This window comes from Schistocerca cancellata, chromosome 7 (genome assembly GCF_023864275.1).
Source record: "Schistocerca cancellata isolate TAMUIC-IGC-003103 chromosome 7, iqSchCanc2.1, whole genome shotgun sequence".
NCBI lineage: Eukaryota > Metazoa > Arthropoda > Insecta > Orthoptera > Acrididae > Schistocerca > Schistocerca cancellata.
The window spans coordinates 346,373,294-346,392,694 of record NC_064632.1 but is presented as its reverse complement, the minus strand read 5'-3'; the positions used below and the strand labels follow the sequence as shown (position 1 = coordinate 346,392,694).

The following is a 19,401-nucleotide window of genomic DNA, read 5'->3' as shown; positions in this document are numbered from 1 at the left end:
CAGTGAAAACCTTAAAATTCAGTCTCTCACAAAACACTGTCTCTCACTTGCCACCATAGACGTAGAGATGTAGCACTTGCTTCGTCACACTGTCAGCCTAGTACCTCCTCAATTTTCCTTACACTGTACGTAATCATTGTAAACAATCTTTCCTAACATAGTCGAAATACACCAAAATATATTAGATAACCTACAAGTCACCATAGAAGCAGTTGTGTTAATACCTCCTTCCCCCCTACCACCCGTCCCCCCACAGAAGCAACCTAAATTAAATATGTGTAGCGTTATGAAGTGTAATTGGATATGACCAGCAATTCATAGTCTGTGTGTTGCACTCATTTACTAAGAAGCACAGTTCGGAGCATGTAGCTTTATGAGATAGAACATAAGGTAAGAAATATAGACATTTACATAAATAAGGATATGAATATGTGAAACACTGCATGATATGTATAGCCATATATGTGAAGAGATAGGTGGACTGAGTGAAATGGTTATATTGGAACACTAGCGTATGCCTACTGAACAGGTGTCATAAGCTTAAGATAGTAAAATCTTAGGTTGTTCAGTAAGTAGGCGGAATGTTTTTAATACCATAAGTGAAAGCCATTGATATGATGTACTTGGAGTAGTTAGGTACCTCTAAACATGATTTACGGCAAACTATGATATGGTTAAATCTACAAAAAACCATGCACTGACAAATATGTATATTATTATCCCAAAGAGCAGGTTAGTGTCACGTACAGTTGCATCAAATTTTGAAAGTAGCAATAGAGAAAGTTGACACAGAGTTTACAGTCTACTCTATGCAAAACATTTAAAAATTTATACATACCTTGGCATAATCTATTTATAAATGTGATAAAAAAGTCAGCTATTAACACATCATGCAACACGTAATTATTGCTCTGCAGTGAATAACCGGGAGCACATCATTAAGTACTCTGGTTTTAATGCCCTGACTACATGTTGAGCTTTGCTTCACGCACAGTTACGCAATTTATCAAAGCGTCAGGTTTTGACATCGTTGCCCCTGGGGACTAAAGAACAAGTAGAATCGTCGTAAACACATCACTATTTATTCTGCTTTGGACACATTTACTTCATGCCCACACAGAGGCATACCGACAATCCTTCTTTCCACGAACAATACGAGATTGGAATAGAAGGGAGAACCGACAGAGGTACTCAATGTACCCTCCGCCACACGCCGTCAGGTGGCTTGCGGAGTATGGAAAAAAATATATATATATTGATCTGTTATCCACACGTAATTATTTCTTGAGGTAGAAGGGCTGTGACAATGCTGCCGCAGGGGGGCAGGATTGCGTCCCTGTTGAACGTGATAGGCAGTATTCGCCCGTGGCCACTGTAGTGTCGCAGCTGCTGATTCACGTGCTCTCAGTGGCCTCAGTACTATCCAGACGTCTGAACGTGCCGGTCAAAGATGCGCTTATTTCTTTTCTTGCCTAAGTACAACTAGGTTGCCATGAAATGTCGCGATAATTTAAAATGAAAATATTTTTCGAGTGTGCTTCCACACCAGCTTACTACATTGCATTTTCATATTAAGTTCACAGCCAGAAATATGCTCCGTCTTATTTATCACGTACAGATTGATGGAATTTCTTTCTTAACTAAGTACAATATGGGGGACTACGCAGATGAGAAAAATACGCAGGGACGTCGTAGTTCAGTGCTCAGAGATCAGGATCTTCATCTAGGTATTATAGAGATAATCGCGTGCACCTCAGTGTGTGTTGACTAGCGCAGACAAACAGTTGACTGATGAGGTGGACCCTCCCATGGCTCCGTGCGCCGACCAGTCACCCTCCACTGGACATCTGACCACCACAAAAATACAAAACTTTACGTCAGCGTTGGTACCGAAACATAGTCGTGCTGCGAGCATATGACTCTCGCGTTCCTAGCTACCAGCACATCAACGAGCATTCCCTACACGCCCTACTGTCATTGTTCTGCTGTAGCTTCAAGCGAAATACAGTGTTAGAAAGCGTTATCATAACTACTTCAGTTACATACACAGTGACAGCACCAACCTACTAGTGATTGCTACTTAAAACTAACTGTTTAACGAAACATTGTCTACTTTTTCTGAAGGCTACACACGCTAGTCTGCCACGACCTTCCCATGGTCTCTCATTAATACGTTTGCATTGCATTTTCCGTTCTGGCTCTGTAATTCACCGTAAGTCTTCGTCTCATACGTAATCTGGGACGAAAGTCGTCCAGCGTTTGCACAACGGAAAACATAGCTCTGCATTCATTGACGTCAATAATGTCTTCACATAATGAACTGCACAGATTGTATCTTAATGACTTCTCGTCATAAATGCACACTTCAGATGAGCTAACGTTGCCTGCTATGCTGTCACAAAGGTCCTCATAGCTAATTTTAAGCTGTTTGGAGAATTCGGTCAAGTACATCTTCCACCAGTCCAGTTGCAATTGATGACAAAAGTTTGAAAGGGTTTCCCACACCAAAGTAGCTTTGATCGATAAAAACGCAATTTGCCAAACATGGTGTCTTAACACTTCCTACATTACTCATAGCATTCTTCATGCTCCGACGTGGTTTTTTAATTTCTTGAGATCGTCCTTCGATTTTTTGGCCAAAGTTTTCCATTTTGTTGGAAAAAAATTTCAATTTTCTGATAATATGTTTCAAATCTCTGACTACGTTTCTGCAATATTAGCCACCGTAAGTCATTGCTATGCTATGCACTTCGAATCAAAATCACAAATGCGAAAACGCTCTCTGTAGGGGGGGGGGGGGGGGGGTGTACAGCTCGAAGTATTATGGGTTTTAAAATTCTGTTCTACGTCAAATAAATCGTCAAACTGTTCTTCTTCAGCAATAATATCGCTATTGTTTTGCTCTGTGTCAGCCATTATAAAAATGTTCACAACATTTACTGTTCGTTATAACAGCATAATGTACTCGGAACTTAAAAGTTCTTTCGCGAAATTAATTTTTTTTACAGTTCACAGTTGGTTTAGTATTCACAATTAAGCAACGTTGTATCCAGTTGTAGACTAATCCCCGCTGTAGAAGATTTCACATTACCCGCTATTGAGCGGTGCTGTGTGCCACTAGCTTAACCGTTAGAACCACCTCTCTGCATGGCCGCCCTTGGCTCACTGCAATCAAACACAAAGTAACTCTTTGTCAACGCAGTTGCCGCTGCCAACCGACCGCGTTGTGAAGCGATGCCGGGGCTGGACTTCAGTTAAGGAGTTTTAATTCGACATGGTACCACGCTACTGTAGGTTTTAATTTTTAATGTTGACTGTGCCTTACTCTGGCATGTTATCGTAATTTTATGCTTCTGAAGAAGGCTACATTATTCGAGCCGAAACCTGGGTAAAGGCCAGAAAATTTTCGCAGCTGAGGCGGATTTTTCAATATAGAAGTATATCACAGTAGCTGACGGGCCTGCAATATGCTAAAAATTCTTAGATTTCTATCGTCACAGCAAAGCAAACATCCTAGAAACTCAGCTGGTTGTATTTATTATTTAAGTGTCACCTAATCACAGCGAAGTTTTGGGATGCACGGGATCACAAAATCTTGGTCACGCCGAGAAGAAAAATTTTAATTTAATCTTTCATGTGAGCAATTGTCAACGAACTGTACAGACCAACGTTCTTCAAATTTTTGGAAGCTAAAATAGAAAAACTTTCAACTGTCTGGGACCACACTCACCTGAAGACTGCAGGAAGCGAAATGTCTATAACTTCCACATCTGCGACGCACTCAATGAAAGAGAAATGGGACAAATACTCAACATAGGTAACTGAGCATACTACATGCATAGCCAAGTGAGTAAAGTACGAGCTGTGCATTGGACGAAATGCGCTATTGTCCCAGTGAAATTGACATGCTTCAAGCACAGCATGAGAGGGCACCGATATGCACAATTTTAGAGACTAGAAGCGAATTCTCTCCCGTAGAAACAGTTCTCTGCGGTATCCAGAACTTTCCTAAGTTCTCCTATTTTGGGAGATTGAATGCTGCGGTCAATCTGACGAACGAATACGTTCTCGTTTCTCTGTACATGCAGGAGAAAGCAACAGAATTTTCTCACTCAAAGCTTGCAGAAAGAATCATAATATTCGAAGAGTTTGGTAGTGGTTTCGTGCAGTCTCTCTCAACTGGTCAGCACCGATCGCAGCGCATCTGCTAGCAGGAAAACCAATCTGGGTTGGACAGTCTATCATTTCAGGAGTGAAACAAAGAAGTTTTCTCGCCAGGGAAATGGCAGGAGGCTTTCTCCTCTCTCAGATACAGATAGGAAGGAGATTTTGATTCTCAAACACCCTCTGGGGAAGATTTGTCGCATCCGATGTCATCCGTACCTGCGCCAAACAGATTAGTGCCAGCAACTCTGCACAAAGAGCATATCGAGAAACAGGACCATTTTCACCAAAACCGGCGGCCACCTAAAAGGCATCCATTCCCTGCTACTGAGGCACATTGAAAAACCTCTTCTCGACCGTACGGGTCTACCTAACCACGAGGAGCTAACCTTTTCTGGCGAGAAAAAGAATATTTGCCAGTCCGAGCAAAATGTGATAGACTCACACAATTAATCGTGACAGAGGCGAAAATAATCGCAAAGTGATATGTGACTGGCATGTTAGAATTGCGCTCCATTAACGGATTTGAATAAAATGGACTAATGAATAACGTGAATATATAAATTCCTTTTAACTGAACAAAATTTCGTTTCTGAACTGGGACAATCACAAAATCAACCATTAAAGACTTTAGTGGCGCTCGAAGCTCTTGACAAGGATGACTGTATCGCAGCCATGTTATTGTACTTGGTACAAGACTTATGATTCTATTAGTGCTAGAGGCGCTAGGTGTAGGAGGAATAGTGAACAAATTCTTCAGGGTAAAGAAGATAAAGGTAGGGCTCACATTTTCTGACGATAAATTTTTGTAGTCAAACTTTAAGTATATAATCATAGGTATCCTTAGATGTGTTCTATTGGCTCCAGTTCTATCCTTAATACGTATCAATAACTTTCCAGGTACTATAAGACATTGAGTAAAAACTCACTTTTTTGAGGACAAACACATCAGTAAATAAAAACTGAGTATGAATATGTCAAACAGAGTGCATTCCAGAATAAAGATGAAAAGTTGCGTTGTAGCATTATGCATATATTATAAATATATAGATTTTGTAACACATACAAAGTATTTAGAGACGAATATTGATTGTCATTCAACATGTAATGAATACATGACGGTACTGATAAAAAGAATGTCGTAAGAATTTTATGCTCGTAGGTTTTTATCATCAGTTTACAACAGCCAGTGTCTTAGGGTGACATATTGCTCATACGTGTTCTCAGTGGTTGACAATGGGATTCTTTCCTGAGTATCGAAGACACAAAACATCGCCACAGTTTTTAAGCTGCAGAAAGGGGTTGTAAAAATAATAACTAGAAGTAGTAGTCGGGCTCATAATAAAGAGCTATTTAAAAAGTAGTGAATCCATAATGCACCAGGTCAGTTTATGTACCAATCTCCGGTGCATATCCATATCACATAAGCATTACCGAAAGCTCTATACATGGTAGTGGAACAAGCAAAAAAAAAAAAAAAACAGAACAACCATAAAACTATAACATAAAACCATAAAACTATAGCATTAAATTTCTCAAGGAAATCAAGTATCTGTTCAGATAGGCAGCTAAAATATTCTTCTTAAGGATTAGATAATACACAATTAAAGATTACCTCGAGGGTTCACTAGATGAGTGTTTGTGACCCTGGTGTCAGTTTTCCGAACAGAGCGTGGTTAGTGCAATGGGCATAGTAACATCTTCATGGCCAAGATGTCGTCAGTAGGTGTCCTTAGTGTGTGTGGCGACGAAGAGAAAAAGTACGCTTCACATTACAATTTGTATGAAGCAAATTGTGTGTAACACAAATAACATTGTATGATATGGACCAACGAAAACGGCAGGACAGCTGTTAAGACACTAACCACTTACACGGAAGGATAAACTTTGCCTTCCACATGGTTTTCCTAAATCTCTTCAAGCAAATGCTGGAATGGTTTCTTCATGAAGGCATGGCCAACTGCCCATCCTGTTCTTACAGAGCACACTTATGTATACTGATTCTGTACAACTGAATTCTACTGTATTATCATGACAATTGTAATATCATTCTGAGACGATCCTTGTATGAAGAAAACGAAAGAAATTAATGAATGATAAAATAGAATGACATCTCAAATAAAAGTGATTTAAAATTATAATTTACTCATAATTACAAATAGTGGAAATTCCTGAAATCGACCCTAAGGGCTAAAAGAGCTTTGAAGACCCTTGTAATATATCAGTTATAGCCTGCGAAGAATTTTGATTTCTTGTGCCTAACAGCAACTGTTTTACAGAGAACAAACGGTATGCAACAGACTGGGAAATCCGGCAGCTACCTGATTGCTATGCTTGCGGAGCTCTTTGTGTACTGCTACTTTGGAGACGATCTCATTAATGAAGTAAGTTATTCACTGCGAAAATGTTACTTCCATTAGCACATGTTTTACTTCAATACCTAGACTAGCGTCAGCACACATTCCGTTTTAAAGTAACAGATACATACTAGAAGACATTAAAATGTACAGGTTGTAGTTTTAGGAACTCAGTTCCATATGTAATATCTGAAGGCCCTTGATTTAAAAACAACAGACTGACAATTCAAATATACCTGTTTATAAAAGTATAGTAAAAGGACTTCGCTCTAATGTTTTAAGTAGCCGTTATTCGAGCTGTCATAAATGTAAGTCATTTTGTTGTTACAACTGATGAAAAGAGAATAATTTTACATACATTTATCTTCCAAACGACTACAGTTTTCTACGGTAACAGACATTTTGAGGCTAATGTAACCTGTAGAACACTGGAATATGGAACAATGTCGAGAAAAATTCGATACACGATTAATGCTACTCCCATGTACAGCACGTAGAGATTAAAGATAATATCAACACCACGAGTTTTATATCGTGTATTATTGATGAAGCCATATCACAGGGCAAGCCAAAATTATTATAATGGTAGCTGAATAATTAATTTCTTACGAGAAAATCCATTTCACCTCCCTTAGTCAAAAGGAGAGTGATCATTGGGTTTACATAAACGTTTTCCAGCTAATTACAAATACGACTAACAGTCTGATGTTAAGTGTGTAATTTTTCAACAACTGTTCACTGTTAAACATTCAGTTTATAATTTTTCAGTTACGTAATATAAATACGAAACTGAAAGCCTAATTAGTTATGTAAAAGAAGCGTTCAAAGTACGAGTAATAAGGAGTAAGCGTAATAAACTAATTTGCAACATATGAGGAAATTTATTTTGCTGCCTCATTACCGAAGAATCTGTAACGATGTTGTTCAATACTTAGTGACCCTGTATTAGATTCAGAACTGATTACCGATACCGAAAATCATGTTTCCCTTCTGTCCGTCTGTGTGAATTTTGCTGTTTGTCTCATGCTAGAATGCATTAATCACTACAGTTTCATCCAGATAGAAAATCATCGTAAAACTGAAGTTAGTAGTAAACGCTGGTATATGATTACACGGTTTCCTTATGTAGTAATCACGTATAACTAGAATTATTTTGTCTCATTCTCTCTTACTTAAAAATACTTGAATAACTTATTTATTAATAGTTATCCTATAAAGTTATCATTGTATCTATATAACTCCATTTATTTTACTAACTCTCAGTAATTTGCTTTTCTGAACTTTTTTCCTAAGAGGTTAAAACATTGAGATAGACAAAGTCTTTAGTCTTCCGTTTTTGCAATTTCCCTGATGTACTTGACGAACATGACTGTCTAAAAACATTTCAGAACAGCACTCAACGACTTACCCTGTCTCTAAATGTTCGCTGTTAGCCCACATGATCAGATGGAATCCTCATACGCCAGAGCACTGTCCAAAAAGACAAGAGTACAGATGCAGTCTTCGGTTCAAGAACCTATTTATCTCTAGAAGTGTCATATTACTATACTCTCTGCTGTAGAATAAATGCTTTATACACTGTTAGTTGGGTCTTTTGAAAAGGGAACTCCTTTCGTCTCCTATTCAAAATAAAACTGAATGCATCTCACGAATAAGTTGACATTAAATGAAAGATAACTGAAACCTGCAGTTGTAGTCCACCCATTTTACATTGCTGGATCAGCAACTCTGTGTGAGTGCAGGTAGCACCGTTAAACCAAGGAACATGATGATACGTAAAATTTCATATTTCCATTGCGGTTCTGACAATATTAAATAACTGATTTCACCGATTCTGAAGCTTTCACCCACAATTTCATACATATCTTTTTCTTTTATTCGCAAGATACAATACGAGGGGGAATTGTGAAATAAGTTTCCCCTGTCGACAGTGGACGGAGTTTTGTGATATGGGCGAAAGACAACACGACAGGTGAACGCACACATGCAAGACACCGATACGGCACTGGGTAGAGGTCGACAGAGATCGAGCAGATGGCGCTGTCGGAGTGTCTGCCCAAAACGGAGGCCAGCTGCTCAGTCTTTTCCCATAGCTGTGTAGAGGTGCGGTTTGGAGTCGTGGTCAAAGGCAGACGTGAGAGCTGTTTTCCGCTATGAATGGGCACGTGGATTATCAGGCACAGAAATTCAGAACCGCCTATTTGAGGTGGATGGATCAGGTGTGATATCGAGGCAAATGTTGCGGGGATGGTGCCAGCAATTCAGTGATGGACGTCAGTAGTCGCAGGACATACCGAGACCTGGACGGACGCGCATGGCCACTATAGATGCAAATGTCAGAAAGCTGGATGACGTGATTAAAGTGAACCGGCGTATGACCATCGATGAAGTGGCGGCAGAACTTGGAATTGGACTTGAGCGAGCTCACAAGATCTTATAAACCGATATGACAAATTTCTCAATGTACTTGGACATTATGTAGAAACATAAGGATATGTCTTATCTTTAATGTCTCATTCTTTTTTTTTTCCTTTCACACACTACTCTGACAACAGTCGACAGGGGAAACTTATTTTTCAACTCCCCCTCATCATATGTGACATTTTAAAAATTTTGAAAGTATTATGAGTGTAATGGTCAGCGAGTTACAGTGACTTGCTGCTGCTAATGGTGGTGCCATTTACAGAGCGAGAACGTGGCGCTGGCAGCGTACGACGCTGTGACGTCACTGCAGGAGTGCCCCCTGTCCATCAAGCGGTCGCTGCTGCTTCTGATGCACCGCGCGCAGCGACCGCTACGCATCACGGCCGGTGGGTTTTTCCCACTCTCCAGGGAGTCCTTTGTCTCGGTACGGAGACTTTTCCTGTATTCCTGAAACATTTTGTGCTTCGTTTCTTTCTTATAGTACAGATTATTTCAGAGGTAACTCCCACTTTCATCAACACTACTTCCATGGAGTGCCCGCTGGACATATCTTCACACACTTTTCTGTATTACAGGTCTCATAATATCTAGTTGACTGAAACTGTAACTTCTCCCTCCCTTCCTTCTCAGATAGGAGCTAATAAGTTTATAGTTTTATTAGTTAGAGCATGATTCTAGAGTCGAAAGTGTTGTCCAGGAGGAACTCTGAATCATTTTTATCAAATTATAATACACTTGCAGTTTTTCCAACCTATTCATGTTGCAAGCTGCCACAGAACACGACGCTGCATTTTGTGACAATACATGAGCCATTGTGTCCCTGTGGTACCTAGATTCCACTTATCACCCGATTAGTGTACCAATGGGTATACTAATTGGTTAAATAGACTAAAGCTACACTGCATGGACATTACCTTCTGTCCCCATTGTAGGGAAATCTGCTTCGACCCTAGAGAGTATGCACTTTTAAGCCCAATTAATGAAGCAAGACTAGTGCATCTAACAACTGACGCTTTCTAAGCCAAGATATGTACAGAAAACATCTGCTCTTTGTGTGAGAATACTATCAGGAAACTCTATCGTTGTCACATCAATTCTAGGAAGCTTCTGTTAACTCAGTTAGAGAAAATACAAAGTATAAAACAAGTGAAATTATGCACATTTAAAATTAAATGATGAAATGCAATATGTGTCAAATAAATTTACATAAAATACTTTAGTATGCTTTAAAATATTAATACTGATTCAAAAAACTAATTATGAAATTATTTGTAACCTTTGTAAATCGATAGTAAACTTAAATAATTCAAGAACTAAGTGAATTCAGTAAAACATTTTACTACCGTAATTTCTAAAAGAATTAGTGATTGTGCTGTGGTTCTCTTAACTAGTTTTTACTTCATGTTTCAAATCAATACCCATATCACGTGGTTTAGAAAATTTACTTTAATTTACTCCTTCTGACCGATAGTGATTGCTTATTCCGCCAATGACTCGCGTATAAAAACTTTGCGTTTCTTCCTTCTGCATACTAAACTAGAGAAATTTAAAAGATTTGTATTATTGCGTTGGCCCCTAAATCGACATGCGCCTCACTGTTCTTGAACTTTCTAGAGAGTTTAGGTCTCCACAACTGAGCGTTATCTCGTACGCTTCAGAGATACTTACATCGTGATATTTAAAAACTCCCGCAACTAGAAGTTTACAAATGTACAATTCATTGCGAACATATCGATTCAGGTGCGCAATAGATTCTGTAATATGTTGTCAGATTCAGCTACGTTAATACCAGCAACAAGTCGGAAACGAAACATTACTGTAGTCACTTCGTAATGGCTTAAGAATTTGGAATCTCAAGGAAAAAGTTTCGTCAATTACGGTACTACATACATCCGATGTGGCGGAAATCTGTGTTATTTTTGAAAAACAAATACTTGACTAAGTGTAGAATCTCCAACTCATGACTGCTTTTCTTTTGCAGGTCGTCAATGTGTCTTACTCATTCTTCGCCATTCTACGCAATTTCAAGAATGAAGGGGAGTAGCGCACTTCAGTTTGTAACACTGTTCTCACGTTTTGTTCCGTTACAAAGGAAGGTTTCATCAGGAATGAGCAATATCATTTTATTTACTTTTGTGAACAAGGGATCATTTTTTATCCGGAAAGCCTCTGTTACGTAGTATAATAAAACAAATTAGTGTAATAGCAAAAGGAAAAGTCGTGAGACAGACATGAGAACAGAATTCCCAGATATAAAATGTAGACTGTAGTAGTTGCAATCATAAATATTTTTTACACAGTTCATAACGCAAGCTCTAGTCCGAGAAAGGCTTTATTACTTACTCGGCTATCAAACATATTCCTTCAAAGAATAACATAATATTTAGATACTTATTTTTTATGTATTTTATGTATGTTTATTATCAACACACACTTGAGCACAAGTATTACCTATCTGCAATGTTTATGCAACATATGGGCTAATATACTTACCCTCCGAAGTGGTTTTCATCACAAAGAAAATTATTTTTCCCCAGCACTTGAAAAAACTGCGACATTAAGAAGGAGACATGAAGCTGAATCAAGGATCACTATATGACAGTACAAATGGTTACAATACACAGCATACCTTACAATGGGAATTCATTACATGGAAGAATCAGTGTATCTGCACGTCAGGCATGGAATGAAATAGTCCCTGAATGTGTACAGCTGTTCACATGATTTCCTTCCGGGGTTGAAATATGGCCTCGAGAGGTACTGCAACGAGTTATAAGTTTTCACGGGCGTAGCGGTATCAGTATTAACTGCTCTCACTAAGCAGATGACAAGCTGACCACTATATCTACAGTTATACTCTCCAAATGACTATCAGTCGCATGACAAAGGTTATATCCACTGGTGCATCAAACCGAGACATTCCATTGCCGACATACATTGCAGCGTACCTCATTGTCATCTCTACCATTATGCTGATAATAGATGGCATTTTAGAGGCAAATAGAAATAGCCCTTCTTTACCACATTGATAAATGTTTTAGTTTTTATAGAACTAAAGGATATTTTGGCAATGCTAATGGCTAATTAACTACATTCAGGAGATACGGAAAGTGTGGATGTTCAGTACCAAATTTTGATGATTATACTCACATTTTCCATGTAAAAATGCAGGGTTCTTTTCCGCGGGTTCGTATTTTCCAGTGACAACATAATTTCACACAATTTCTTCTCTCTTTATAAAATAGTTTTATCTTCAGCCGAAATAAAGCAATTTTTACACGATTTACTCAAAATGTAGCGTTTTGCAGAATATTTTTCGAAAACAAAAGATATACTATATGCCGAGAAAAATGTCTGACAGATCACAGCTTCATTCACTGACGAGTGAGAGCAGACTGATTGCCAACTACGAGACTGCAGACTGACATTCAGTTCTGTACAACAAATTATGTTTTCCCTGCATTTTTAAAAGCTGTTTGTTCATATAGAAGATTAATATTTCATCCGGTTTTATACACAGAAAGACTATAAATAAACGTTTATCTGTTTATACGTAGGGAAATCTATGTATACAAGTGGTAATAAAAGTTGTTGAATATACTCGTAAAGGAAAAAATATAAATTATCATGATATGCCACATGACGAGGTTTGTCTACATTGATAATTAATATCATAGCTATTTTCTACAGGATCTGAATGTGTTTTTGATATATACAGTGTATTCCCGTTACAAAGTAGGGGTGGCATGAGAAAAAAAAATAACGTTTGTTAGGTAGGTTTGCAACAGGGTAGTTATGGTGGCAGGTGGTTACGTCTGATCGACTGATGTCATCTGACTTCTGTCCTACCTCTCAGACGTAGTTCGAGCCTCATTCATGTGAGTGTTACAGTAACGTGGCTGAGTACACGTTTGCAGAATACACTGACATGATCCTTCTGAATGACAAAGCTCGCGGTACTGGAAGAACAGTTCGTTTCTTTTATCAAGATCGTTCTCCACAACGTCCGACTCCCTCGCATGCCCTTTTCGCCACAATTACGGAACGGCTTCCAGAGAGGCTACCTTCAGCGCCAGCAGGAGTCACTGTGGTGCCTCAAAGAATGACCGAACGCTCGAACTGGAAGAGTCGCTATGCATCACTCTGAAGAGAGTCAGTCGACAACTACACGAGCAATTCCTTTGACTATTAATGAATGGAACTGTAAAACAAGTTTATACTGAGTCACGCCTAATCCGTTACTTATAAAAGTGGTCGTCTTACAAACGTGTCTTCATAAGGTTGTAGATGGAAACGCTTTGTTTCGGGACAAGGGTTTCAGTTCATAGTATTTCTTTTCACTCCTCTCTACAAATCCTGGAAATGTGTAACGGGAATTTCCGAACACCGCCTAATAATGGTTCTTAATTTCATGTATAATAAGGTACAAATTACTACCATATAAATTAAATTTGCAAAATATCCGGTCAAGGTGGCATGATGAATAAAAACAAATTAAAAATTTCATAGATACAACATCTCTTTGTAAAGCGAAAACTATAGCATGACCAAGTTTTGCAGTATTAATGCGTTCATATAACAGTTCGCGAGAAAGTGTAATAATATTATAAACAGTCCTGGAAAAGAATATCGTTTCTTAAGTACTTCAAAGCATAGCGAACTTATATGAAATGAAATGAAATCCCATGCTTCTTTATAGAGCGTAGGGGAACGATGCGGGAGACCCGCACCGCCTTACTAGGCAAGGTCCTAATGGAGGTGGTTTGCCGTTGCCTTCCTCCGACCGTAATGGGGATGAATGATGATGATGAATACGACACAACAACACCCAGTCATCTCGAGGCAGGAAAAATCCCTGACCCCGCCAGGAACCGAACCCGGGACCCCGTGCTCGGGAAGCGAGAACGCTACCGCGAGACCACGAGGGCGGACTAGCGAACTTATATAAAGACCATCAATTTCGTATTCTACGACCGTAATCAGAATAAGCATCACCCAAAACGAGCTGGAATCGCAACGTTCGATTAGCTTAGAATGGAAACGGAAATTTCTATTGATTTAGAAGCCCCACAATCTTTCTTTATTGTAAACTCTCGTTTCGTCATGTACATCTACCTACATACTTCGCAAGCCACAAGATGCTTCCATACGAGCTCTGATTTACCTTCTTTTTCAATCGGTGGGCGGTATGTGTGTTGGTGAAATAGGTACGTTCCGGAGTCTGATGCGCATCCTAGTTCTCTAAAGATTCTCATAGTGCCCCGTGAAAATAACTCAGTTTCCCTCAAGGGATTCTCATTTGAACATTTCCCTAACACTCGCATGTTGATCTGAACTAACGACAACACATCTAGCAACTGGCATACGGACTGTTGCCTCCTTTTTAGAGGAGCTACACTTTCCAAAGTCGATAAGTCGGCTTGCTTACAGCCGAATTTAGATGCTCGTTGCAGTTGTAGACCCTCTTCAACGTTATGAAAAAGTGTTTAATCGACGTGAATGTGTTAGATAGCACACCACTAATGTTTTCTAACATTGCGAGACAGGTTCTCCTACGTCTCTTCTTTAATTTACATCTCGCAGTCACTTAAAAACGATACTATATAGTACAACAAATAACCGCAAATTGCTACTGGAGCTGATAATGGAGAATAGAGTCTGAGGTTAGGGTATGAGGGTGTCGGGTATAGGCTGCAGCAGAGAGCGTCGAACCAAGGACGAATGAGACAACCCAATTCTTGTCGCTGCAGATCCATGCTCATATAACGATCTTCGAAGTCGACAAGGAGTATTAAGATGCCACTTGCGTAGAGAAGATCTCTGGCTTTTAGAGTTATATACAAAAAGACTCTATAAGGCCAACGTGAATGCTACCCTTGCAGTCTTAATTACTTATTCCAGACAGACAGTTTTACATATCTCTCCCGATCAATCTGACAATTGGACATTCATTCTATGCGATGCAGCTCTAAAAATGTTCGTTGCAACTGGTCGATTTCGTTTTAAGTTTACTCTACTCCAAGGAAGTAAATTCAATGGTCATTCTGAACATATAGTACAGTGACGGAGAAAAGCTCGCAACACCAAAAAAATAATTAATGCAGAACAATGAAATTTCGTGAATGCATTTGCCTAGATGAATGTTTATGTGATTAAAACTAAAAGATAATTTGTTAATGTAAGTGCGAGATAAGCCATTGCAGATAATGTGAAATGCTGGTATATTAATATTCCGTATGACCGCCAGAATGTTAAATGCAAGCACGCGAACGTGCTAGCATTTTGTTGCACAGGTGACGGATGCCAGTTTGTGGGACGGAGTTCCATGCGTGTTGCACTTGATCGGTCAACACAAGGACGTTTAACGCAGTTTGTGGATGTCACTGGAGTTGTCCGATGATAATGCATGTGTGCTCGACTGGAGACTGATCTCGTGGTGCAGCAGGCCAATATAACTTGTCGACAATGGGTTACAAGAGCGGTACGGTGGACGAGCGTTACGCTGTAGGAAAACACAGTCTGGAATACTGCTTATAAAAGGGCACCACAACAGTACAAATCACCAAACTGACGTACAATTCTGCAGTCAGGATGCGTGGGCTCACAACAAGAAAGCTCCTGCTCTCACACGAAATCGCACCTCAGGCGGTCCAGCGTATCTAGCACGTAGGCAGATCGGCTTCCGGCCCTCAACTGACCTTCTTCTAACCAACACACGGCCATCACTTGCACCGAGACACAACCAGCTTTTATCAGACAACACAACAGACCTCCACCCTGCCCTCTAAAGAGCTTTCGATTGACACAAATGAAGTTTAAAATGGTGCTGGTTTAAGGTCAGTGAAATGCACGGTACAGGGTGTCTGGCTCGGAGTTGTCCTTCAACCGATTTGTAGCATTTCGTTGTGTTACTATGGTGTCAACTTCTGCTCCAATTGCTGCCTCATATGCGGTATGATGTTCCAGGGCAGTACACCGAACACCGATGGTCTTCTCTTTCGGTAGCGGCACGTGGCCATCCGGAGCTCGGTCTTCTTGCGATTGTACATTCTCCTGCCCAGTGCTCCCAGGAATCATGCACAGTGGCTACATTTCTTTCAAGTATTTCCGCAATATAGCAGAATGTCATCCAGCTTTTCATAGCCCCACTGCACGACCTTGTTCAAGCCCTCTGAGGTGTTAATAGTGGCGTCTTTATGGCCTTACAGGCTTTCTTGACTAACATCAAACCACCACGTCCAATCTCAAAGGTAACTAACGCTCATGATCGTTACAGCGTGTACTTAAAGCAAATTGATTTCCTTCCGTGACGCTACTAGCCCCCAATCTGAATAGACATCATCTTTCAGTTGTAAAAATACGCCTACCAACTTTCGCGTATGTCGCAGAACTTCTTCGCGTTGCGGTTTTTTTCTGTATGCAACGATGTCGTTATCCTGAGGGTAGTCATTTACAAGATGAGCACGATGTGGGCGCGAATTGTCGTCCGTAAATACGAATGCCTCGCCAATATGCTGCCGATATGGTTGCACTATCGGTCGGAGGATGGCATACACGTATTGTACAACCGTTACGGCGTCTTCCATGACCACCAGCGGCATACGTCGGACCAACATGATGCCACCCCAAGACAGCAGGGAACATCCACCTTGCTGCACTCGCTGGACACTGTGTCTGAGGCTTTCAGCCTGACCGGGTTGCTTCCAAAAACGACTCCGACGATTGTCTGGTTGAAGGCATATGCGGCACTCATCGGTGAAGAGAACGTGATGCCAACCCTGAGCGGTTCTTTCGGCGTCTTTGGGTCCATCTGTAGCGCGCTGCACGGTGTCATGGTTGAAAAGATGTACCTCGCCATGGACGTCTAGACAGAAGTTGGACATCATGCAGACTGTTGCACACAGTTTGAGTCGTAACACAACGTCCGTTCAAGATGATGGCGAAGCTGTCGGGGTTCCTCCGATCCATAACCCGTAGATAGCGGTCATCCATGCAGAAGTATCCCTTGGGTGGCCTGAGCGAGGTATGTCATCGACAGTTGATGTCTCTCTGTATTTCCTCCAAAACCGAATAACTTCGCTAAGGGTTCACTCCGAGACGTCTGGACACTTCCCTTGTTGAGAGCCCTTCCTGGCACCAAGTTACAAAGCGGACGCAATCGAACCGCAGTATTGACTTTGTAGGCATGGTTGAACTGCAGACAACACGAGCCGTGTATCTCTTCCTGGTGCAATGACTGGAAATGATCGGCTATCGGACCCCTCCGTCTAATAGGCGCTGCTCATGCATGGTTGTTTATACCTTTGGGCGGGTTTAGTGACATCCCTGAACAGTCAAAGGGACTGTGTCTGTGATACAACATCCACAATCAACGTAAATCTTCAGGAGTTTTGGGAACTGGAGTGATGCAAAACTATTTCTGTTGTGTGTATACAATAAGTGTTTACAGTTTGCTACTTATAGATTAAAAATAATTTTGTTTTTTTATTTTGCAAATCCATCATACAATATGGTGTTTATTCTAGTTTGTTACAAGTTCTGAAGTACCTGCAGCTGTCAGGGTTTGAAGTCGGAAAAGGTGGTTACACATTCACCCCTTACAATTTATCGGCTATTAGGAACCCGCTTTTTCTTTTCCTACATCTGCGTCCGTTCACTTCACTTTTATGAGTGTCCACAAAAGTTGTCTTCACAGAAATATCATTGCAGTTTCATATGATATGCAGTCAGCTAACAACGAGGGAAGAATCTGTTAGTTTCACTATATGTAAACCGTAGGAATATTGTGGCATTGTGGCGACGTGGCACTACCGAGAGGGAAGGTAACCGTTTTCGGCATATGGCTCTGATGCATCGTACTGCATCTGCAGCAGCGATCTGAGCAGAGAATTTCTCCACAGTGAGATAACCAACTCTTACAAATCGGTTCCAGTTTCGAACCAGATGTCCTCTGGCGTACATTCCACTGACTTCAGAACACCGCCATTTGCGACTTCAGAGGTGTCAAGCGAGAGCTCATTGGAGAGCGGGATGGAGATCTGTTGTTTTGTATGGTTCTGCCAGTGATGGCTGTGTGTTGGATAGGAGGAGCCTAGTTGAGGGACTGCAATCAACTTCTCTGTGTGCTAGACACACTGGATCGTCTTGGGTGCGATTTCGTGTGATGAGCCCTGACTGCAAATTTGTACGTCAGTCTGGTGATTCGACCTGCTGTGCTGCCATTCATGAACAGCATTCCATGGGGTGTTTTCCAACATGATGGCTCTGGCTCACATATCGCTTTTGTAACCCAACGTGCTCTACAGAGAGTCGACATGTTACTTTGGCCTGATTAGTCACCAGATCTCTCTCCAATCGAACGGAACTCTAGCGTCCTGCACAAATATCATTAATCGTCGTTGCGAACGCCATATACCCAATTTTTAAAGAAATACGCCATATGCCCACTTTTTAAAGAAAGACGTTTTTTATCTACAAAAACGAAATGTTGAAGCTTATTATCTATTTTATATTTAAGAAATGATTTGTATGTAAAGCGAAACGTGTCTCGTGAAAAGCACTTAAATTCACATGAACCTAAGGATATTTATTCTAACTCAATTGCCTTGTGTACTGGATCTACTGCAGAAGTTCAAATGGTTCAAATGGTTCAAATGGCTCTGAGCACTATGGGACTTAACATCTGTGGTCATCAGTCCCCAAGAACTTAGAACTACTTAACCCTAACTAACCTAAGGACATCACACACATCCACGCCCGAGGCAGGATTCGAACCTGCGACCGTAGCAGTCGCGCGGTTCCGGACTGCGCGCCTAGAACCGCTAGACCACAGCGGCCGGCTACAGCAGAAGTGTAGGACTCTTTTTCAAAGGTACTTTAAAAATTCTTCAGTCTTTGTCTTATCAGACCTACCATTCTCATCTTTCACTCCCACACACATCAGCCACGAAAGTGCTGAAAACTTTCTTTTTGTAATGTACCCCTCGCTAATTTACTGTTTCGGAATCCATAGTAAGTTCGAACAATCCTCCATAATCGCGTCGATCAATTTCATTGCCTCAGTTTTGGCCTTGCTTCTTTTTTCGCAGAATTCTGCTATTTGTTTTGTCAAACTAAGGGTGCCATTCCTTCAATGTGCCAATAAAATTTAAGTCTTCGTTTCCTCATGTCACCATCTATGTCTGTGTATTCTTCTATATCCATTTTACTTCTCAGCCTGTAAGCTTCCCCTTGTGTAATTTTGGGGCCTTTATTTTGGTAATAATCTTTCTTTCTTTCTTTTGAATTCCTTCAGTATCCCTCTTTCTATTTATAATTAAAATTTCTGCTCCATAAACACATTCTGGTTTGATTACAGTGCTGTAATGCCTAAGGTTACTGAATTTAGATAACGATTTTGTTGCAAATATTTTGTGTTAACTGGAATGCAGTTGCTATTTTTCGACAGCGATCTTCG

At 40.4% G+C, this 19,401-nt stretch overlaps 1 protein-coding gene across 1 annotated transcript in view; it reads left to right on the top strand.

Annotated features, from left to right (window-relative positions):
- Nucleotides 1-11,163, top strand: part of LOC126092768 (odorant receptor Or2-like) — a 90,000-nt gene extending 78,837 nt beyond the window's left edge. The window contains exons 5-7 of the mRNA XM_049908496.1: nucleotides 6,444-6,548; nucleotides 9,208-9,369; nucleotides 10,927-11,163. Coding sequence (XP_049764453.1) covers nucleotides 6,444-6,548; nucleotides 9,208-9,369; nucleotides 10,927-10,989 — 330 coding nt within the window. The 3' untranslated portion in view covers nucleotides 10,990-11,163. The remainder of the gene's footprint in view (nucleotides 1-6,443; nucleotides 6,549-9,207; nucleotides 9,370-10,926) is intronic.
- The last annotated feature ends 8,238 nt before the right edge of the window (nucleotides 11,164-19,401 follow it).